Source organism: Solenopsis invicta, chromosome 8 (assembly GCF_016802725.1).
Source record: "Solenopsis invicta isolate M01_SB chromosome 8, UNIL_Sinv_3.0, whole genome shotgun sequence".
NCBI lineage: Eukaryota > Metazoa > Arthropoda > Insecta > Hymenoptera > Formicidae > Solenopsis > Solenopsis invicta.
In genome coordinates, this window is record NC_052671.1 from 3,274,979 (window position 1) to 3,300,134 (window position 25,156).

Genomic DNA, 25,156 nt, shown 5'->3' on the forward strand with positions numbered 1-25,156 from the left:
AATATGTGATCAAATGTCCAATATTTCCACTTATATAGAAACCTACATTCACGTCGTTAACGACATCGTTTTCTGTCGGTTGCCGCCATAAGCTAGAAAATAAATTGCATCAGCGGTTATGATAGCGTTCTATTGGTTTGTCGGATCGTTTTGTCGATCAAACTTCGTAGTGCAATATTTCAAAGGTGAGGTAGCGCTAGTGGTACACTCCAATAATATCTCGGACAAATCGATCAATTTATCGTTGATTTTATTGTCAGTTTACGTTATCTGCGAACTTTTATTAATCATTGCACACTTTCTTCCGTCGCTTATCCAAAGAATCGTCCACGTCGATACACGTATACATACGGGGCTCTTGTCGTCATTAAAATTCCAAGGAAGTCGGTTTCGATTTCGTTCGATAAGTGAAGGCGGGAATGCAATCTTTACCGCGAGTTCCCAAGAGGAAATGAGAGGCAAGAAGAAATCGAGACTGAATTTCCGAGGAGAGGCCGAGGCGCGACAGGCTCCTCGCGGTAACGGAGTTACATTTATTTGGTCCCCCGAGCCAGGAAGGTGATATTTTTCCAAGGGGGGGAAACTTTCAAACGCCGACGGTGACTGCTTCTTGCCTGTAAAAAGGCGGCATTGTGTCCACACCTCTCTCGGTATCTCTCTCGCCCGCTACGTTTCACCTCGGGATATCGCTTTGTCTCTTCTCTCTCTTTCTCTCTTCTTCCTGGCGCGAGAGTATAAACACTTTGCGACGGCCGGAAGGCAGAAGTTTGGTCTGAGGTCCTAGTGTCCCTCCACGGCGAGAGGGGAGAGTTAGTCGGAAAGAAGGACAGATAGATTTATTTCGCGTCCGCTTCTCGTGCACCCCGATAAGACGAAGGAGACGTATGAGGGCCCGTAAAACCCGAATGTCCCTCGTAACTTACTGATTGACGAACCGCGCACCGGGATCTCGGGATAAGCTGGGTTACCGGGAGCGGACTCGCAAATTCGCTTGGTCGCTGCAAAATTTCTTCCAGGACACGAAAGACGTTCACTTATTTAAACGCGCCAGCCTCTCACAGTCGCGGCACGACCGCGACGTTCTCGCTCCGCTCGTGGAATACTCATGGATTAAAACCGTCGCCTTACATGAAGCTTTACGTAATGTTTAAACGAAAAATTACGCTGTCAGGCCGGCGAATTATGGTAATTCGCAGATGAAAAGAGAATGTTCAGAGAAATTCAACGGAATAAGGCGGTCCGCTGGTTAATATGAAACGGCGTGAATAATTTAAACCGCGAAGGCCGCTTTAATGCCGCAGCTTCCTAAAAATGTGGGTGCTCCCGTTTGTTTCATTTTGAATAATCACCCATGTTTTCCAGGGGCGTAAACACTCTATATTGAATTTTTTCCAGCATTTTGTAGAGCTACGTCGGACAGGCGAGGCCGGCAAGATACACAACGGCTCTTTCTACAATAGACAATTTTTTCTTCTCGAATATCGGAGAGAGTAATCATGTATATATTGAATCATGTGTATATTGAAGTTTCTCTCAAAAAACGAACAAAAATATGATAAAGAATATTCTGAAATTTACAGCGCTTCATACTCGAGTCTATAATACGATAATTAAAAGTTTGTCTAATAATAATAATAATTTTTCCAATAATTTCTCTCTCCGTTTTAATTTTCGCTATAATTAAAGGTTAAATTCAAATTCAAATTTTTAGCAGTAATTATTAAAATAGGATCAATTCGATAAAAAAGAAATTCGAATTATTTTATAATAAAAACTGTTGTCGCGTCAAAATTCTCGATTTCTCATCCTTTATCAAATGTATATTTATAATCGCACGTAAGATAATAGTATCGCAGAGGCTCGACGGTTACCGGATATTATTTTGGTGACGATGATAACGAAAATTCGAAATGCTCCGTATGTGTACACGTTATTCAATGCAGCCGGTTGTTTGTCAAATTTAATACGTTCACGATACCAACTCGAGTCTGCGATCCGAATCGAGTAAATATTATCGTTACGAAGTAATGTGCTTTCGCTCGAGACACGCCAAGGGTCCGATGCTGATGTATGGTTCTGAGAAGCGTGCAGAGTGCAACTGATAATTAACGGTTCATTTGAACGCGCATAACCGCCACGCGAGCTGACGTTGACGGATCGTTGGTAACGACGAAATATTCAACGACTAACGAATTAATTTTGTGTATAATTGAGGAAAAGACGCGATTTGACATACATTATGATGAGAATTGCGCATGTGATACATGGTAATTGCGTATTTGAAACATGTTAATTATCCCGACCGTACTGTATAATGCGTCTTTATTTCAATATCCGCAATTTAGTTCGCTCATTGCAAATAGCAGAGAGAAAGGAAAATAGGAAGAGGAAGGGAGAGAGAGAGCCAAATGGCAATAAATCCTCGGTTAGGAACAAACAATTTCGTAATGCGAATATTCGATCCTTTATTCTCTGCATTATGAGAATCGTGAGAGGAATCACAAATCAGTATTTTGATTAGTATGTATTTGTAATTAACTAACTATAATATGTCGTATTATCACGTTCGTCACATTGTTAAATCATTATTGTAATATTTTACAGTGATAATATTTGTATAAATTTATATTTTGCACTCAAAAAAAATTTTTTTTTTAATGAAAAAGGTACATTTTCCTCAAATTATATATTTTGATGCAAGAATCTATTTTGTTGGTCTTATTTAAGTAAAAATATTTCCTTTTAAGCAAATAGAAATGTTATCTTAAGTATACATTTAAAAAAAAATGTGAACTAAAACTTGTAACTTGATTAAATTTCTTCAGTTCAATTTATATATTTAAATTAAATATATAACTATTTTATGTATTTCATTTAAATATGTAAATAGTTTAGCTGAGGAAATTTAATCAAGTTGAAAAATTTAAACTAACAATGCTTTTCTCTCAGTGTATAATTTCGTGCATTTTACATTTTTTTGTATTTAAATATTGATTTTACAAACAAGCTTATGATATTATTGTACTTAATTAAATTGTTTTCTTAGATTTAAAAAAAAACCTGATCGAGTATAAAAATAGCCTAACAGTAAATATTTTTCAGAACTGCAAAAGAAAATTATTTGATTAAATAATATTTCTCTATTTTATCTACATAAATATTTCAATTAGGAAATTTTCAACTTGATTGCAAGTAAATAAATTATTAGGACCCATCGAGTAAATAATCCGTTTGCGTTAAGTAAAATTGTTTGAAATTATTTTTTTCTCGATGTATTAAGAAAAATAATAGAATTTATACATGATTTGTTAAATTTTTAATTGACCTTTTTAACGAGTCTTAATATATTTAATACGTTCTATGGACTCGCTCTGGAATTATAAGCTAAAGTCTGTTTTTATCTGTTCCATTGATTACGTGGTTATTATTTCGTTTGTAACATTATACCACGTATCTCATGTTTCTCGCATATTGTTCTCACATTTTCTCGTATTTCAACCCTGGCCTTCGAAGATGCTCACAGTGATGCGGCCGGACATCTGTATCAGACATGTCCCGACGACAAGACCGGCAGATGGAATCGGCGCGGAACGTTACACATTCGCGGCACAGGCGCATTGTGTCAGATCCTAATCCGATTACACGGCCCATTGAAGTCAGAAGTGCGATCTTTTAAAAGGGGCTAACGTAATGCGCTTGTTAAACGCCGCGCCGCGCCGCGCCGCACCGCGCGCGCGGAGAGAAGGCCTTCACGGAACCGGATCGATATTTTCCGCGACGTGCTCCCCAGCGTGGAAGGATACGCGTTGCCAACACAATCCTCCGCCCTCGCCGTTGGCCAGATAATCTGGCGGGAAGCTCGTTACCCTCGTTGCCGCTCGTATTGCGGAATTACCGTAGTCCTCGAATTTGTACCGCGAGCGAACCCTCTCTCACCCTTGGATACTACTGAAACCGCTATCTTTACTGGTTGCGGCCGGACGAAACGTACAAAAGCATCTCGGGCCGCATCCTCGCCGCGCTTATCAACGGCTATACCGCACGAAAAACTCGCGACGTAAATCCCTCCCCCCCTCTCCCCCTCTCGATGGTGGTTTCCCTCGTATCCATGCTCTTCGATACTGTAAAACGTGGACTTTCGATGCGGGATTTCGATGCGCTATAAAAGCCGCTCATACGCCATTTCTGATCATCCCGCCATGATTTCACAGCTGGCAGAAATATTTTTGTAAAAATATGTTTACGTATTTTCATATTGTAAAAAGTTAACCTTTTAGTAAACGCTGCAAATGTCAATATTTGAAAATTTAATAAAAGTTAATTTATTTAAACAAATGTCACTAAAGTAACAACAATTAATAATTAATAATAATTTAATGTACCCCATCCCTTTTATTTCTGTTTCATATTTTATATGCGCAATTAACTTTTGATACACTCTAATTTTCATTAAAATATCGTACTTGAAGCTCGCATATTATTCCGGGAGCTTTTAAAAGCGAATGCTTTTTGCGCTAAATTAAACAGATCTCTTGAAATATTTTTATTAATACGCTCTTTAAATATTTTTCAGAATCATTTAACAAGTAAGCACGGACTTTGCGCGAAGCAACGGAAGCAATAAAATCCACCTCCAAAATCATCGCCATACCTGCGGATGGAATTCGGTAAGGTAGGCAAATAAAATATTGTACAAACTGCGTAAAAATATAACCTAAAGACGAGAAGCTGTGTTTTGCGTTGGGCTATCCGCTAAATGCTTTGCTGTCATAATTGGATCTCCCCTTGTACGTTAGCTGCGAACACATTTTCTCGTTTGCAATGCGACGCCGCGGGCGTTACGAAACACTGGCTTTTCCGTTCTTTACTAGTTACAATGCGGAATACAGACGATTCTCGACATCCCTACATATTCAATTTGCCGCTTTTGGTATTTTTGTATTTTTTCCACTGCGCTACCGAACCATTCCCTTAAACGGCAATCTCAATAATTTGTCTCAAGTAATTTCTCCACGTAAAACCGAAATCGATATAACGATAGTCGACGCTTTACTTTCAATTTCTTGTATTTTTAATAAAGGGATTTTATTTTTAAAGTCATATCGATTTAAAATAGAGAATAAATACTCCCGTATATAATCCGTCAATTACTTTATAACCTATTTTAATTATTTATAAATACGCCACGAAGAATAATTCTTTTTAAATATATTGCATCCATCGTATTAAAGAGGAATGCATAATGTTATCAAGAGGCAGTAGAAATAGCTACCTCTAACGTTTCGTAGATTCTTTCGTTCGCCTTTCACTCGTATTAAAGTCCATTTAATCGAATCTGATAATAGTGCAATGGCCGTGCTCAATTTTAATATACAAATGGAGCCAATATACTCTAAAAGAGATAATTGCATTAGGCCAACTCGATACGGATGCTCATAATTCAAGAACCCGTTGCCCATCTATTTAGAACGTCCGGGAGCGACGTGGCGACCCTTTATTTAAGTGTAGGCCGCCCCTGGCACTCGCCATGCTCCTCCATCCGCGACCGATCGAGAACCGTCGAATAAATGATCGACGAAACGGGAGAGGAAATTTATATCTCATTTACTCGATATATACCTTCCCTTAAGTACAAAGTGCGCCTTTCATCTCCCTTTTACTCGGGAACGTTGCCACGCGCATGTGTGTACACCGATAAACGCATAAGTGCCATTCGTGCGAAAGAATTTAATGCCGAAGACGCATGACACACATTTTCGCGTCGGGGGAAATAATTAGAGGAAGCATCGTAATTTTATGTGCTGGCTAAATAGGCTTGTAAATAATTTATATCGTTTGCACTCGATATAGAGGGTGTTTCATAATGATTGACCTAGTACTCGTATGCGAAACTATTATTTCAACTTTTAGTAGCTATTACCCAAGTTTACGTATACATTTCTTACGTAATGCCAAAAATTTGTATTTAAAAATAAATTTTATTAATGGAACGTCAAAAATGGAAGATTTCGTAACGAAAAAAAAAAAAATAATAATAATGATAAAGTTTTTACATTTCCGAGTTAAATTCGGAATATATTGCTGTTGCCGTAAGAGACATAACTCCCATGGACGAAACTTTATATTTGCTTTATAAACATTTTCCTTTTACTCTCGCAGAAATGTTTGCGAATGCAATAGGACAGGACAGAACGCGGAATAATACGGAAAATCTCAATTCCCGGCAGAAATTTCTCAAGTGCACTTTGCCACACAATAACGCGTACAAAGTGCAATGAAATCCTCGCCGTTGTAGTGTTGCAGTTGAAGCGCAATTGTTCTTGGCACATTGAACATGACGAGAACGATGATAATAAAAAGCGCAATTCATGTAAAGTACAAGTATTTACGTATTTTAACAAAGTTTCTATTATGTTGTTGCGAAGAGTTTTTTTTGACTAATAATATTGCGTGCGCATGCAGAAGTACAAAAGTTCGCCCAAAGTGATGTGTGTGTGTGTGCGTGTGTGTGTGTGTGTGTGTGTGTGTATACACTGAAAAATAATTAATATCAAATCAACAATCTATGTTTCATATATAAGCAAGAATATAAAATCTTGGAAGAATTTATAATATTAAACAGACAGTAATTTGCTTACATGAAGAAAATTTTTCTTTTCATGTAAGCAAATTATGTCTGTTTAAGGCTAGAAAGATTGTTGATTTGATACTAAATTTTTTTCTGTGTACTGGATGAAATACTTTCATTTACTTGACAAAATTAAAAGGAAACACATGTAGTAAATACATTCTTTGTTTGGGTCACACGTATTTAGCATCGACAAACGTAAAAGGCGTGTTCGTCCCTTCTTTATAGAATATTACGTTACACCCTCTCTCCGTTACAAATGAAGGACCACATCCACGATTGTTCGGCAAATATAAACTGAATGGATTAAGTTAAAACACATTAAAAAAAAAAGGTCGGTAGCAAATTTGTCTCTCGTTAAAACTTCCAACTCGACTTCACTTGTCATTCGTGTTACGGAGTGGCAGTAGCAGCTTTATCCTTTTACAGAAGCATGAAAACCCTCCGACGATCTCTTTAACGGGTAACACCGGGCCTGGCTGGCCTGGCTGGCTTGAATCCCGTTTCGGGCCGAGCGGGTGGGCGCAAAAAGCACCCGCCGCGCGCGTATTTTCCACGGCGATCTCTCGCAGGAGTCCGGGTATCCTGGCAACCGGCGGCGGCCCAGCCGCCTCCGCCGCCGCCGGCTGGACCACCTCCAAGGACAACGATCTGGGTTAACGCCGCGAATTTGTGCCGACGCGACGCGACGCCACCGTTCCGTCTCTCTTTCCGAGACACACTTGACGAATTGGCTTTGAAGCTTACACCGCGCCGCGCCGCGCCGCACCGTTTGCCAGCGAATCGATTCGTCCGTTTTGCGGCGATGTTACCCGTAAAGGGATATCCCGAAGGAGATAAAGCCCGGGGAAATAAAGCGAATAAAGAGAGGTCTGAAGAGAGCGCGTTGAAAATTTTTTGGGGTCGAGTCGATGCAATGTATGCCGAGAACGCGTCGATCGCGTGGGCGGGCGAAACGTTATTTCGCGGTGGTATTTGCAACCCTTCCGCTACCCCCCCGGGAACGACCGTGGCGCGCGCGCCGAACATTGCGAATGCGTGGCGCAACCGTTTTACCAAGTCTAGAAAAATGTATACGGACGTGCAGTCGCGTTTACATATTTCTCGAAAGAACGCTCGAGAGGCTTTCTCGCTGTCGCAGGAAGGCAACATTCAAGTCGAGTTGGGAAATCTTCGATCACCGCGCCAGTGACATTGAATGGCGACGTCGCGGCACGAATATTTCGTATATTCGCTGGCATTTAGTTGGAAACCGTGTGGAATTCCATCGCGAATGTATTCACGCGCGGAATTATAGATTCGCGTAGCAAGCGAGTTTCGAGCAAATTAAGTATATACGCGGAATGTCGAATTATCGCGCGCGAAACCGCCAAGTGGCCGTGCTTAATGGGGCACGCTGAGGCGTGTAGACGTAGGAGGGTACGAAACCACTGACCTTTCGCTACATCTCGCACGTAACGACTATATATTTTTAGCGCTGCTCCCGGCACAGCCGCCCCACGTATTTCGCATTAGAACGAACTTTGCACTTTAATAAACCATTACGCTCGAAAATATTTTTCGACGTTTCCCATCGCGATTGATCCGAGAACGATGGATCCCGCCTCGGTTCGAGGTGCGATGAGCGTTCGTACTACGAGATTTCAGACCATTATCTTTCGACCCAGATACATATGTAACTCGCCAGGCGAGGGCATTCATGCCGATGGGGTCACTGATAAATGTAGCGTAAGCGGAAACATCGATGCCATAAGGTCTGGCGCGTGAACGGTCAGGTCGGCGCGACCACCCGGTATATTTATTATATTTGTTCAAGGCCGATGCGTTTAATGCCGTGCCTGCGTAATAATTCGTATAATACGCGGCAATATGCTACAGTATTGTCTGAGCCGATCGAGAGTGGGCTCGGAGGAGGGGCGGAATGAGGGTCGGAGGTACAAAAGCGCCCGATGGGATCACGAGGCGGAATTATGGTGCGTTCAACCTGCGGAAGGGTAAATTCGACAGATGCAAGCAAGATATCGATTAGGCGGGACGGCACGCCGCGCGTATCAGTGCCGAGCCGCGCCGCGCCGCGCCGGTAACATTTCCCGCCTTTTATTTTACAAGACTTTCACGGACACTACGAACTTTCGCGACATCGTCGCGCGCGAATAAAACGACGTGTGCGTGCGCAGGATTTGGACTATCTGGAGAGAGTGAGAGAGAATTTGAATGACGTGTTTGGAAAGTTCCGAACACGTCATTGAATTGCGATCGATGTTAAAGTTGAACGGGAAACATTTTTGCCGAGATATCTCGTAGCTTTGCGTAATTGGAAACACTTGAATGGCTCTTTAACGTTTCGAAAGGGTCAAGTGATCGTTGAATAATGGTACAACGACCGTTGAGAGATACACTCTGTACGTAGCACGCGTTGTCGGTGTTCATTTCCTATTGAAAACAATCGCATGCGTTATTCTGTGTCGCGTTGTGAAACGGCCGCGATTCTCCAACGCGTGTTTATTGAACTTCTTTAACGTACTGTTGTACGCAATACCCGCCTAAAACAGTGAGACGATGATACGAATCAGTTTGAGGCTTGCCTACATACAATTTTAAACGCAAAGAAGGAATAAAAAGAATAAAAATAATTGTAGTTTTGATTTTTTTTTGTTTAAAATATTTTTGAAAGTTTATTATTCGAATCGAGTCGAATCAATAAGTGTAGTTAATATTTAATAGAGATAATTAAAAGAATATTTAAATATTCTTAAAAATAGTTTTCAAAGTCTCTTAGCTTAATCGAACTTTTCCTATGTAGTTTTTTAATATATGTAATTTTTCGAGTGTCTGCGCATCACGAAAAGTCTATCACATTATTGCATTTTGTTTTGTCTTTATTTATAGTACATAGAATATCCATCATATTCACGACATTGACGTCTATGTTATTCTACTCAAACGTGAAGAGTACCAGTGTAATATTGTAAGAACCTATACGAGTAACATCCTCTATATTGAATAAGAGGACAAAAAAGTGTGAAATACGATGAAATGATAAAAATACATGAGGGGCGAAGCGGGAGAACAACGAACAGTGGAAAATTTGATGAAGACAGACAGAATGTGTGTGTCGTGTCTCATGTAGTGAAAAATACGATCATACATTTTTTTATACCTGTTTTAAAAGCTTCAAGGGTAGGGGAGGAAGGTGAAGTATATTAATATAAAATTATCCTGCGAAAAAAGCTCGCAAAAAATTCATGTCGAAATATTATATTTATTACATTAAAATATTGTGTTATATTACATTAAAATATTTCAATGTTGATATTAAAACTGTTGTAAAACGTGTCAATATTCATGGTATATTTCGAAAATGCAGTGCTATTTATACCATTGAATATTGTACGGAATTTTATATTTTAGCGTGTGCCTAAACTTTCGGTGTGCAGACGGCGTATATTGTGCCGCGCATGTATTTTTTAACGCGCATGAAGCAGCACGAGGATAGCACATGACATGGGAATCGAATATTCGTATTTATTTTATATACTAGAATGCACGAAGTCCGCGGGTGCAAATTTCATACAACGAAACGTGATGTTGACACCCCGTTACATCTGTTAAAAATCTCTTATTAAAATCAACGTCGAATATTTTGGGATGCTATCGCATTAATTTAAAATCATTCTCGGCGCACAAAAGCATTAATGACAGTTTGATTTTATTATTTTACTATCTTATTTCTGGCGATGTGTGATGTGGCGATTCAACAGCACCGTTTGAATAACAAACGGCCGAGGACTAGTTTTCACTTGGATCAATTCCAAAACATCGTAACACGAGAACTACATATGGCGCATCCACGTATCTCACCAATTTGTTGCGGACGAAAAACACAAGCGTGCTAGTCGTCGCATTCATATTTTACGTACACTTCCTTCCGCCGTTTTCCGATACACGCGTTTCATGCCTGTCCCACGTATGTCGTGGGCGCAGCTGACGGATTGGCGCACCGCATGACGATTCCGGAATACATCACTCTTTTCCAAACTTAGTCGGATACGCATTTCAATCCTAACCGATACAAGCGGAGACTGCAAAATATGCAATTGTTGCTATCGCAAAAAAAGTGCCCCTATTTTTTATTAATGTTATACCGAGAGAAAAAATATCTTACAACAAATTTTACTTTTAACACGAAAAAAAACGTTATTTACTCGATGGTTTTTTGATAGCTTATTTACTTGCTGTCAAGTTAAAAATTTTTTAATTAAAATATTTACATAAATAAAATAAAAAAATAATTTCTATTCAATTAATTTTTTCTTACAGTTCTAGAAAATATTTATTGTCAAACTATTTTTATAATCAGTATAATCAGATTTTTTAATCTAAGAAATTAATTAACTAAGTATAAAATTATACATTCTTAAGATAATATGTTTATTAAACAGAACAAACAAAATATATTATGGTTTTAAGAGAATGTGTTTTTTTTTTCTTTAAAACAAAGAGTTCTGTCGTTATATTAAAACATTTATTTAAATTCTTTTTATACAGCAAAAATATATTATGTTCTCAGTAGATGTATTCGCGAAATATCGAGATTAATTATGAAATTATTCATACCGTTGATAAAAGAAATGTACTCGCCATGCTAATCGCAATATATCGATCCAATCTTTCCACGCGAAGAGCGGCAGAATATATTATGTAGTCATAATATAAATTTCATGTAAAAAAAAAATGAGAGGATAAAAAATGTTTTTATCTCGCGGTACACACCCGGTAATAAGACACTAAAATATATAGTGTCGGCGAGAAAGTTGGTATATCCGCATCCTCAAGATTCCACTCGAGGCCCCTTCGTCGCTTCTTCGAAATGGCGAATGCTCGTGCGGTCGCTTCCGCCGGTTTTCCGGCATTCTAATTTACAGCCTGTCAAAGCTATGTGCCGGGCCATCACTCAGGCACTCATATCGCGGAAAATATGCATAATTCATGGGGCCCGGCGTGTGCCGTGCACAATATTCCGCGAAGGTTGGCGGACGAGCGGTATCCGTGCCACGGCTCACGATCGACCACTTGAAAACTCGCCGCTACTCGAATTTGTATGCTCGATGTGGAGCGCCGTGAGCCCCGGCGGATGGGGTGCATTCAGGCGCACCCGCCGGGTTCATTTGAAATATCTAAATGGATTAATTTTATCGATCGATTCGCCGTGTTCAACCGGAACGCGGGAGACGAGACAACATTAACTCTGTATCTACCGAGGAGATTTGAATTTTCGATGCACGTAGTATTATTAAAATGTATACCGAGATGCAATGAAGTACCGATGAAAAGTTACGACGTGGACACTTTTAAATTTGGAAATTGCTTAAATTTTTTTTCAAACATAAATCATTTGGGATCTTCTTAACTTCGTTGAGATTCACATAAAGAAACTGCTGAAATATTAAAACTGCAAGCTTCCGAATTACGTCCGGCGAAGAATCGGTCGCAAAATGGTAACAATAATAAACGTTCGTCGCGAGTGACGGTCTTGAAAATTGTTATCCTTACGTTTCCTCGAATGTCACAGACCTATCGTTAGTCTCGAGAATCATAGCAATTCCTCTCGCATGTAGAGCGACGCATGCACAAAAGCGCATTGTGCTGCTTTCTTCCGCATTTCCGCCGGTTTTTATCGCAATCGTCGTCTCGCCTTTCATTTTTGCGAGTCACGTATATGAGAGGCAGAACGACGCGCGCGACGGTCCCGACGTCGACGAATAAAGAGGATAACCGGCCGGGGGGGCAACAACGACCGCGGCATCGTCGTCCCGCCGACCCCGGGTTATTACGCTAAAGGTCGACGAATTTTCCTGGCAGCCGGGCGTCGCGTTGTCCGCCCATGCGGAATCCGTGGGGAAATGCGCCGGGAGAAACTGCACATGCACACACGCACGCACCACTGGCTCGATACGAACGGCCGTGTACCAACATCCGTGATCCGCGCGCTCCGCGCGTAACACGTGTCTGTCAGCTCGGCGAGACCCGGCGCTGTCACCCACATCTTCGTGGAACAGCGTGTCGCTAATACAGTCTCTTCATCGTCGACACGCTATCGACAAGTCCACCTGCTCCCCATCACGTATGCTATCGACTTTAATGCGCACGACCGATCGCGTCGTCACACGCGAAGTGCAACGTCTTCGACGAAATCTGATGAATTATGCAACTTTATGTACGCTGTTATAGGTGGATGACATCTCCTTTTCACCCTGTCGTGATCCGGAAAGTCGCGATCGTGCTGGACTAAATATAATTTCTTAAGTATTTACTTTCCTATATCGGAAATATTTTCCGGTTTCTATCGGCAGTGTGCACATTTGCTTTTGTTATTTCAACTGTTCTTTATACTCGTATGTAGCCATGAAAGTTTAATTTCTTTGTAATTAAGAACTTTTTTTATTCTCGTGATATTTTGTATTTTGCACATTTTGCGTTGACACGAATATCTTCTCGATTGCTCATCTTCGTTTATAGCGCGTGACGTAATTATTTATTACATCACAAATTGGAAGTGTTAAAAGTGAGTTATTGGTTAATTTTGGTTAGCTTAGCTAGATGTATTGATTTTAGGTCTAATTAGGACGAATCGATATACCAATATGTTAATAATAGACCTCCTTAATTTTAATTAATCTCACGAGATATAATCTTTCGAATATCTCGATTTTTATTTTAAAATCGTTTTAATACGTGTGAATCATGAATAATGATTGTACAAGTCCTCTTTGATATTCTTTGATATTGAGTTACATTGCACTTCACCGCTCGTTGACGTTAGTTTTTGGCTTGTTAGCTCGAGAAGTATATTAGGTGGGTCTTCATCGTTTCCGGCGATTATGAGCTACTATAAAAGATGATCTTCCGTGTCGTCGCTGTCTGCTTCGTAAATTTTGTCTCATAGAATTAACGCTAGCGCTTCTCTTGTAAACTGGAACCTCAGTTACTTCCCTGTTTACTACCGATGTTATCAAGCTTGCTTAGCCGTAGGCGTTGAATTCATTGGAAGCGACACAGAAAGCCGGGATCTTACAGTTCATGGAACAAGGTAATGGTTAATGGTTGGAAAAATCTTTAGCAGCACGATAGTGGGCCGATGAGCACAAAAAAAGTTAAGTTTAAAATTACACGCATTTATTAATTTTTTTTTTTTATAAGTTTTTGCAATTATTAATCGTACTTTATATTAGATATTTTTTCTGCATATGTTTTATCTATTTGAGAAGAGAAATGTTTAACAAATATCTGAATAACAATTTAAAATTTATAAAGAAATTAATAATATTAATTTTTAAAAAATTATAATAGAACAATTTTTTTTTATATTTTTTATTATAAATTTGATAAAAAACTTAGTAATATTAAGTACCGAGAGGGAGTATCGTATTCCTCAGAGCGAGAATTGCAGTGACAGTCTTTCTCCGTCGAGCTTTACGTAATTCTTGCGGATAAAAGAATTTCCGACGAATAAAATCCTATTGTACTTTAAGTTTTATCAGGTCGATCTTTCTAATATTCTTTTTTTGCTTTTATCGAAATCACTCGGAATAAACGTCGTCGAGAAAATGGTGGTAATGTTTGCAAAGAAGACGTCTTTTCTTGCCCAGATTTGAGGGACTCCTGTTTTGAATAATGGAAGATATGGGATGAATAAAATTTTAGATCCTCGTCAGGTTGAAAATCTTCTCAGCTTCAACTTGATCCAAACATCTATCAGATCTATCAGCTATAATCCATGGCAAAAATAAAAATTTTAAAAGTTTTTCAACAACATTTTTTCATCAAATTTTATTAAAATTTTACGAAATGTAAAAATTATAAATTACAAATATAACATATATTACATTTCAATCGTAACTATTTATATTCTTATCATTTTTTCTCGACATCATTACGATCACTTTCGGCTGCTGTATCGGCAGATCAGAGACATATATGCTAATAACGAATGAGTTTTAGTCCTCGTTAAAAAGAGCTTAATAGTAATCCGACATTGATCACGCTGGAAGATTCGGTTCTCGACAGCCGCAAAGGTGGAATAAAATTCATCGACTGCCATGATCCTGAGAGTACATCAAAGCCGATAAAGCGAGGGAGGACAGTCGCGACGGGGTCGAGGGACGTCCACGGGATGGGACGGAGGCTAAATGTAGCGTATAATTTAGACAGCAGCTGCGCGGCGCGACAAATATAATTCGACGCATCAATCTGCGGCTTCGGGGTCGAACTTTGCCTATGAGAGGCGCGTAGTAGCATTACATTGAAGTATCATGCAGCGCATCAAGCTACCACGTTGTATTTCATATCGAAGGCGTCCATGTGAGACGGCGGAATAATTCAGAATAACGTAGATATTTCCAGGTCACAGACCATTTGGGAGAAGAGCGGGAAAAAAGTTTTGCGAAACTTTATATTTGAAAATAAATCAAACAAAATTTGTAATAAGCATGAACTTAAAAGCGATCATCAACTCGAGCAGTTGCGCGTATTTCTTATTTAATGGGCATGTAATTTACCGGAGACGCTTTGTACTCAGGAAAAATGGAAGAGAGCGAAAAAAGCATCATTAGGACGGAGACGCGGAGGAAAAAATGGAGGGATGATGGCAAACGAATATTAATACCGATATACTGTGACTTACGCAACGGCAGTAGCGCGAATATTGATAAAGAACTCGAAGGGATCGCCCAGTCCTCCCTGTACAATCTTTGCGCCGTCGCGATTCATAAATGCAAAGGGTCGCTGAAGAGAAACGATTAATCATAGCGACATGCAATCTATTGTCAAGCGTATTTATCATTTGGAAAATATGTTGATTGTTTGAAGATGCGCTGGCATGATGGATTCGTGCGATGATCCTTCCACGATGAAGGAACAGTACGAACAAGTAAGCAGACATATATATGTCTGCGAACTTAAGCCGTAAGCAATTTAGAAATACATTTCATTGTCTGTAAATGGACTTGCAATATGGATCAAGTAATTTCTATATTTGATAACTCGAGCATTGAACGCTTTCGTCAAGCGAACATATAGCGAGCACATTTCTCGGATCAAAAAATTACTGTTGTATTGTAAATAATACTTTATGATAGTCTGTTGTTTAGAAAAGATAAATAATTGATGATTGTTTACGACCTGTTCGTGACTCGTGCCATTACAATACCGTACTAACCAGAAATAAAAACTTTATATTTTTCAATGCAAAAGAACGTTTTTTTCCAATATTTATGTATAATAGAAAAGAAAACTTTTTTTATCTCTGCACATTTCTATTCTTATAGTCTCAAATAAAATATCGAGTAAAGACTAAATATCGTACTTGGATGAATGTAGATACTTGAGCTCGAGTTTGGCACGCAATTTGTTGAGAAAACAGAAAATATTTGCCGAAAGCAAAATTTTGTACGGCACTATCGATTAAGACGAAAATATCGCAAATTAATATAGAAACAAATATTTACTTCGGGAAGTTTACTAAGGATGCATTACACTCTTTTTTACAAATATGTTAGCATTTGTACTTGGAATAAGCGATACGCATAAAAATTGTGTTTATAATATTCTATTTTAATTGAACAATACGTTTTTGTAGTTTATTTAGTTTATTTGTTATTATTTTTTATTGTTATGGTAATTAACTAAACTAAAATTTTTAACAATGATGACAAAAATCTCATTATTTTTGTATAAGTACTTTAAGTGTTAAAAACAATTTATGTAAACTTTTATTGCTATTCTGGGTTTAATTGTTCCGTAAATAAATAAATATTTTTTTTATTTACAGAACTATCTCTGTATTACAATAACGTCATCACATTAAATTATCCTGAATATTTCCTGAATATTAAAGTACGAGTACTTATATGAAAAAAATTAAATTTTTGTCATGAAAGTTCTTAATACATTTCTATTAAAGCATATTTTTGCTTTTTATTCTGATTCAAGTAAAAAATTGTTTCTAAATTCTTTGTATTAATTTTAAATGTAATGTAAAATAATCTATAATTAAAAAAAATTTTTTTATTATTTTAAAATGTAATATATCTTTAACTTTGACAACAGATTGAAGATCGTACAAGACAAAAAAATAAGCTGTCTGTTCTTCATTGTGAATGTCCAAGTGTACAGAAAATTTCCAGACGGATTGATAGTTTTAAGATGATCACTCAACCGTGTATTAGAATATTCAGATTACTAGATCATAGAATATGCAAATATCAGACAATTGAGAAGGAGAAAAGAAATTGGGTTTGCAAAAATCAATAGAAGGAAAGAACGAGAACACTTGTCTAAGTACGTGAGAAATATTAAAGGAACGGTGTATTTGCACCGGATGTTGCAAAAATTTCAAAACAGGCATTAATTACTCTTACGCGTTCTAATTTTCTACATTAATTATTATTTCATCCATTATTGTATACACAACGAGCAATATTTACCTAATCGAATTATATATATATTATTTAAATTAATACAGAGTAATTTCGGGATTTACGCTGCAGTCGTCAGCAAAAATAGGAGGTAATTTGCTCGCAATCACTTTGTTATGTGACTTTATGTTATATTATTATTGTGTTATGATTTAAGTTTTTTTAATGTTAATTTAACAAAACCATTATGAATTAAATCAATTTGTCGATGTTGCGCTTAACGCAGAGGATGTATTGTATTACAACCTAAAACGATTATTCTCTCTGTAGGGAGTATAAAAGGCTTAGTGGTTATTTCGTGATACATAAGTGTAGAAGGATAGTAAAGGACGGAACACATCAAAATACAAGTGCTCTTGTATTCTTTGTTCAGCTTGATTGTCCCATTCATGAGTGGCCATATATTCTACCCCTTTTGATACACGACAAAAATGCAAGGGGTTCTAAAAAGCTTTCCTTCTAATAACAAAGTAAATATTTCGTTTCAAAAAAATTTTTTTATATCAGTAAATAGCATAAAATTTTTGTCGGTATAATTTATTTATACTGTTCTATTATAATTTAATTATTTATTTTTTTATATTAGTAGACAGTATAAAGTTTTTATTGGTGTAATTTATTTATCTGAAATGTAAGTGACGCTTGATAAATTGAGTTTTTAATAAGCAGCATTCATATATCTCGGAATTGCTTTAATTACCACTAATCTACTGAGGACATATCCTTTTATTATCACCTTTATCTTTAAGTGATCTTGAAATTCAATTACTACTTTAACAAGTGAAAATTTGGAGATCAATTTTCGAAGTATGAAGAGCACAGCGATCCCTCTTGTCAGACTTGCTCGGTCAGTTCGTTGACCTATTAATTCTCTGCTGAAAGGAGGGTTCGTATGTACCTACTGAATGCGGCGGCGGCGACGCCTCCGATATCGAGAACGTGACCGGCTTCGCCTTTCGAACCTAAACATTTCACAGAAAACACTTACGTGGTTCTCCAGCACCGTCGGCTGTAACAAAACGAATGACGCCATCGACCGTGTTGGTGCTAACTGCTTAACGACGTTTCTATAAACTTCCCGGCGGGACCGAAAATTCTGCGTCGCCTTCGCCACCCGGTATTTCCCTCGCTCCGGTGCCGCGATAAATTTTGGCTTGCATGATACATAATAAAAGTAACGTTAGAGCGCCGTAGTAACGAGTGGAATGTGTACAAATAGATCTGCAGCGCAACGAATGTCAGGGTGCTTTTTTGCTTTTGCAACGACCATAAAAATACACGTCCGTGACGCAACAAAGCGTGAGACATATCTCAGTATATCTTTAAAGAAACGTTGTAGATAGAGTGTAATTTTTAAGGAAAAAAAATGTTAAAATAAAAATTATCTCTATTGTCGGAATGCCATATTTAGGATAAAATTTAACAAAAAAAAAGTGATTATTTTTCAGGTCAATTTTAAAATAGAAGTATAGTCGGTTAGAGATAATAGAATCCTGGGCAGATTCTTGCGTCAGCTGTTGTCATGAAAAATTTTCATTTTAATTTAAGTTACTCTAACATAAAATTGCCGGAAAGGACTCGACATACTCTTGGGTAGAGCGCGTTTTTTTTTCACGAGAGAGTTCCCGCGGGACCGGGAACTGACAAAAGTCTGTCGCGCCAATGGTAAGTACAAAATTAAGGGTCGTCCCGAGATGTTCGGTAAAGGGGATACACTCCTATGGTCTCTCGGGGCGCATCTCCTTGGAAAGGTTCCTAGTCCACGTTCTGGATGCGCCAACACTAGCTGTTGAGCGTATCCCTCGCATGCCTAGTCGCGGATCCGCTCATGTATATTCCATTCGCAGTTGCACGCACCCCATAAAGGGAAAACAACGATCTCCACCTAGTGTATGACTTTCTGTTCCGCAATAAGCAGCGTGTCCTTTATCACGCGGCCTGTGTTATGCGAGGCGGCCCTTATGTCCCGGCGTGTGTGACGAAAATTTCAATATACGGCCGAGAGGCGCGAAAGTCGTCGGAAAAGTCGAAATAAAGCGAACGTGAGTTACTGTGAAATGCGGGAGAAATAATCAAGGAATCTTTGGCATTTTTATCGTCGATCTTTACCGTAAATTTCCATTCATTTCGTGAATATCTTAGCCAGATAACGTGGCGTTATGCGCTAAAAATAAGCTTATATTATTTTTATTTTCTGGAACGTGAATATAAACGCGCTCTTCCATTCATTTCTTGTGATATTAATTTGACGCGAAAACAGCTGAAAGGAAGTAAAAATATATTTTACTTTTAATACTCTCGGTTAAAGGATACGAAATCTTTGTATAGATTTAATTCATTCTGCTTGCTGTGAATAACCGTAATATTTAGAATGGCGTGAATTTCTTCTTAATTCTATTAATTCCGTAAGATCTGTTCCAATATTTTTTTTTGTCCAACTTCAAAGTAATTTATTCTTAGACAAAATTTGATTGAATACTTAACAATTAATTTTATTTTAATTCGTTTAAATTAACTTAAAATTCTAAACAAAGATCCGCCTAATGAAGTAAAAAACGAGATCTGTTTTGATTTACGAGATTCTGTTGTTCATTAATTAATATCTTGGAACCTATATAATTTTACTTTTTTTTTTACTGTGGAATTGGAATTATCTCAGTTGGTGCGAACTCACCTCTTCTTATTACGATAGTGCGCGTTCGTATTTTCTTATAAGCGAAATCTTATAACGAGAAACGCAATATTTTACCAGTCAGACGTTAAGTCATGAGAACAGTTGCAATAAAGAGATTCACAGGCTGGTATGGAAAAATAATATGCCGAAAATGTACGAAGAAAAATCCGGAGTTTCCGTTGACTCAGACATCGTAGACAGATCGTTTACATATTTCATAAAGTCTGTTTATGTTGCATAATTCTAGTGAAATAATTAATAATATCTTCTCCGTGGATTACAACCGGTGTAGAATACGAAATCACATGTTTTTATTCATGTATAAATACGCATTAGCAATCATGTAATATATTAGTAGATTATATATATTAGCAAATTATAACTAAATTTGCTGTTTGTATTATGCATTTGCTGTTTTGTATTACAATATGTTTATTAAAGTAGAAGCAACATTATTATTAGATTTTTCCATATTTTATAAGCCGAGCAGAATTATAGTCGTTATCTCGAATAAGTTGTACAAGCATTATAGTGACAAGTCTTTGGGGAGGGGAGGGAGGGCACGAAAACGTGATTCCTTATTCCTTATCTGGGTTATCTCTTTAGTTTAAAATCAACCCTTGAGTATTTTGTAAATTAAAATAACCAAATAACGGCGAGATTAGCTGACCTTGACTTTACTATTTACGTTTGCTGTGTGCGAGGCGCGCTGCCGTGTTGTTTGTCATTTGCGTAACGAGTCTCGAGCGAGCGGGTAATAGGCGGGTGCTTTCCATTCAGTGACACGGGTCGACACAAGCGTATTTCTATTTTTGTTACTTATTGAATACTAAAAAGGGATAGAATGATACTTGCGTCTATTTGTGCCATTAAATGGAAAGCACTGAGCGTGGGCTGTCCCTCGTGTCGTTATTACCTTTCGAAACGTGATTGCGACAAATAACCGGAAACGCCTAAACGCTATCGTACAATTGTTAGAATTAGATCGCCGCTGATTAATTAACTCCCACGGTAGTCAGTCCGTGACTATTGGCTAATTATTTTAAATAGATGTTTCGCGAGATTTACTTTTCTTTAGAAAGGAAGTAAGCGGAATAGGAAACATAAATACTTTATTGCAATATTTTTTACGTAGAGTAGTCTTTTTTTTATTATGCTCTCTCTCTCTCTCTCTCTCTCTCTCGCGATATTTCAAAAATTAGAGCGACAGATGAAAAGCAGAAGAGTTTTAATGAATCACCGTGCATACAAAATACAGTATATACAAGCGATGCACGGTGTATACAAACGGCAAGTTTGTGATGCACGGACAAATATTAAAATACGGAATTAATTACGTATACTTAAATATTTGTACGTTGCGACGTGTATGTCATATCGTCTTTTGCGCATTGAAATGCAACTTGCATATATTTTTTAATTGAAAATAAGAAACAACTCCCGATTCGCTAGATAGAGAGATTCCAGTTATAAGAAACTATAATAATTTGTTAGTAATTAAATATAAAGTATAAAACTTTCATAGAATATTCTAGTAGGTTTGAACATCTGCGTAAAATTTGAGCACAAATCTCTTATTGGTTTAAAAGTTAATTAATTTTTTGTTCTTTATTTTTTTATGTAAAATTGCGTTTTGCAGTATTTATTTGCAAATTTGATGGGGAAGTAGCATTACTAATTAAATCAAAAATGTTTTACACATACTAATGAAACTTTAATAAATATTTGTGCAAAAATTTATTTAACTCGTTTAAAAGTTATTTATTTAAAACTGCAGCAAAATATAGTAATTTTCACTGTAAAAATAATTATAAATTAAATTTTTCATTGTTTTCTTCCTTGCAGCTAGCTTCAGGGCCAAAATTCGGACATTCGCGACCAAAATTTTTTATTGTCGATTAGAAAAAAGAAATAAACCTAGAGAAATCTTTAGTTAATAAATTTCGCTAACTTTGAACTAAAGCATTCTTAAGAAGTGGAAAGAGTATATTTGTGATATACATTTACTTCATAATGAGTCAAGTATTTCATATAAAAATTTGGTTGGCATGAGACACGCGATACTTGTTTTTGTGTGATGTATATGCACAATGGCTGTTGCATACTGTTATTTCTCAATACGCATAGTTGTACGCATAGTTATTTTATAGTACGCAATATTTTTCAAAAGCGAAACTGGATTGATATATGGCCTTGGTATTTGTTTAGATAGTGACAGGTTCTGGCGTATACAAGTTTGCCGTGGTCGGCTATTGTTATGCGCGCGATGAGCCTCGAGCAGGTAACGGAGCGAGACGCTTCATGCGTTATTTCCTCTCGACATGCGATCGCGACAAGTATTGAATGCCAACGCAAATATTCGCTAATAATTCGCGAATAATTAATGATTGTTAGTTCATATTATTAATGAATACCTACAATGAATGACTCATAAACGTATCAAATTGATGTAACTTGTCGAAATTGATATTTCGCGCGATTTGTTTAATTAAAGTAGGAATTGAAACTACGCGAAATGGAGATCGCGGGTTATATTTACGATATTACGGTAATTATCATTTCTTTAATATTCGGAGTAGATTGCAATATTGAATTTTGACGATAGATTTGCAAATGGCTCAACGTGAAATTCTAATTAGTAATTAGCTTAATTTATTGACTAAACGGAATGAATCCGAGTCAAGCGGTTTTGCGATGCGTAAATATATAAATCGTAATTAACTCTATTTTAATATTTGCAGAGTAGTAGAAATTCGTTTGTATTTACGGTGATTCATTAAAACTTTCCGAGATTCATTTATCCGCTAATTTCCGAGACATTTCGCGAGATATTTCGAGTAAATCATAACTTTGTGCGGTTTTATTTTTCTCGAGTTTTTCTTACATGTTACAGCATGAAGTACGCATTGCGAGTGTCAACGTAAACTGTAAAGTATTCGCGCGCTCGTTGTTTATAATTACTACGCGCGCGTTCATAAATGTTGAGTGCAACGAAAAAATCTAAGATGGAAGAGAGAAAGGAGAAGACATTGACGATGGAGTAACTGTAAGTAAATGAAACTTGTAATTTATTTGTTATTCGTCAGTCGCACGGAATTAATCTTTGCGATTGTCACATAGCGTTTAAGATGAAAAATTTTTTGAATTCTTTGTATAAGAATTATAGATTTCTATATAAAATTTGCTAAAATTTTGTATTTTTAAGAAAAAGGAGGAGTATTGAAAATTATATCATTATATTTAATTAATTATTTAAAACAGACGAATAAAACATGTGATGCACACGAAATAGAATAATTTATTATGATAATAAATTATTAATTTCTGGATATATTACATGTATATACATAGAGAAGCAGATGGTAATTATATCTCTTGGTATTATGGCCATGGTAATTTCTTCATTATTAGGTGACTAATTTTAGTAATTACTTACAGAACCATTTGTTTAGGAGCTCACCATTATGAAATGACATTAATGTGCCAATGCATAGGCGGCGTTTGTTAATACCTTTATTTTTGAGCATTTCAAAACTTTTTCAAGGTACATTTTAGCATTTAATTACACATACGTTCTCATTCTTTTCAAATTTGAGCGTATTATCATAATGTATGTACATTTAAGTGTTTTTTTTTTTTTTTAACATTTTATTTCGCTGTATATATTTCGAGTTTATGTAAAGTTAAACAACAACACAGGATTTTGATAATGCAATCTCTTAATAAACGTTTCGACTCTTCTCAACAAGCTTTTTTCATAGTTTTTATATCAAAGCAGCTATATGTAGGTATATGTATGTGTGTGTGTGTGCGTGCGTGCGTGCGTGCGTGCGTGCGTGCGTGCGTGCGTGTGTGTGTGTGTGTAAAAGTTGATTGTAATCCTATTGCTGTAATGTATATTTTATATGCATTATAGATTTTCATTACTGCAATTTTATACGAAAAAGTTATATATACGTATACATTTACATATATTCTGCAATAGCTTCTCTTTATTTTGAATAAATATAATTTTGTAATAAAACAATGTTTTTTTTCAAATTTATTTTTGCAGAGCTACATTATCATTCCTGTTGCTTTTCAAGCTATTGTGCAGCATCATCGCATTTTTATAAATAACATTCTAAATAATAAATATTTCATAACTTTGAATCTAGATAGATAAATGAATCGTTAAGCTTTCAGTGTAAAATATTGTTTATTAATAAAGTTATTGTACAAAATGTAAATGGGAGAGCCGCAATATCACCTTTTCCTCTATTATTATAATACTTATAAAATTATAATTGAAAATTATTCTGAAATACGGTACGACTGATAAATAATACAAATTTTCATATACGTTATTATGAAATATTATTTGGTGAGACTCGTCATTTACAAAATTGCAAATACATATAATGATGAATTATATATCCTTTCTGTATCTGCATCACTGAATTTAGTTTAACCGATTTTTATTTCTTTTTGTTAACTAAAAAAAAACGAAAAGAAATACAATCTTGATCAAAATAAGATTACTGAAAAATCTATCTTTTGCGAAATCGTTCGTAAGATTTATAGAGAAACGTCGCCGTGGTTGCAATCGCATCGCGACACGAACGACCCAATCGATTTTTCCGATACGAGAATATCGTTCCCGAGGGGTCGCGCTACGGGAACAGTCGTCGTATTTAATGAACACTCGAGTACTCGCGTAAAATCGCGTCGCGTCGTTCCTCATCCGCGAACTTCTTCGATATCGCCGATTTCGATGCTTCTGGCGTTAATAAAGTTTCCGACCAATTAGCCACGCGCTCATTAAGGAGGACTGGCACCAGTGAGGGGTGCGCAAGGGTCAGGTTTGCTTTGTGCGCGAATTGAGAAGGAAGCAGAAGGAGAGAATGGCCAGACACGGGAGGCAGGCGAAGAGGGATAGGGAGAAGAAAAGAAAAAGGCAGACCTCGCAATAAGTAGCTTAATTTCCTTAATTAACATCAGTCCATCGTCCGGACTATCGCTCTATCTCGGACGACTCGTCGTAGCTCTGTCTTACTCACAACCGTCGCGGACATTGCAAGCGTAAATAAAAAAAGTATGTTTTCTACACGTTTTCCACACGAGTAATTGAAAGCGACGCAACATTGAAGTTTTGATTATAGGTATACGGTAATATACTTGAGAACAGTTTCTAAACGTAAATTCTCGATAACTTTGTTTAAGTGAATATACAATAGTTGGGTGTTATTAATTTCGTTGCCCAGTTGTAGAGCTTATCCATGATACAGATGGAGTAAGACAATTTAGTTAATGCGGTTAGGACTGACTGATATTGGCTGGCAGCATCCACCAAATTAAACGACTTCATGTTTATTCATGACGGCGTAAACCCCGGAACCG

The 25,156-nt window shown here is 37.1% G+C and overlaps 1 protein-coding gene and 1 long non-coding RNA gene across 2 annotated transcripts in view; both read left to right on the forward strand.

Moving 5' to 3' along the window:
- LOC105199641 (keratin-associated protein 6-2) overlaps positions 1-25,156 on the forward strand; it is an 80,675-nt gene that overhangs the window by 10,343 nt on the left and 45,176 nt on the right. The window contains exon 2 of the mRNA XM_039452937.1: positions 4,574-4,672. Coding sequence (XP_039308871.1) covers positions 4,658-4,672 — 15 coding nt within the window. The 5' untranslated portion in view covers positions 4,574-4,657. The remainder of the gene's footprint in view (positions 1-4,573; positions 4,673-25,156) is intronic.
- Positions 21,512-24,006, forward strand: LOC120358506. Its single transcript, XR_005575445.1, has 2 exons — positions 21,512-23,321; positions 23,832-24,006. It is a non-coding gene; the product is annotated as an uncharacterized LOC120358506 (long non-coding RNA).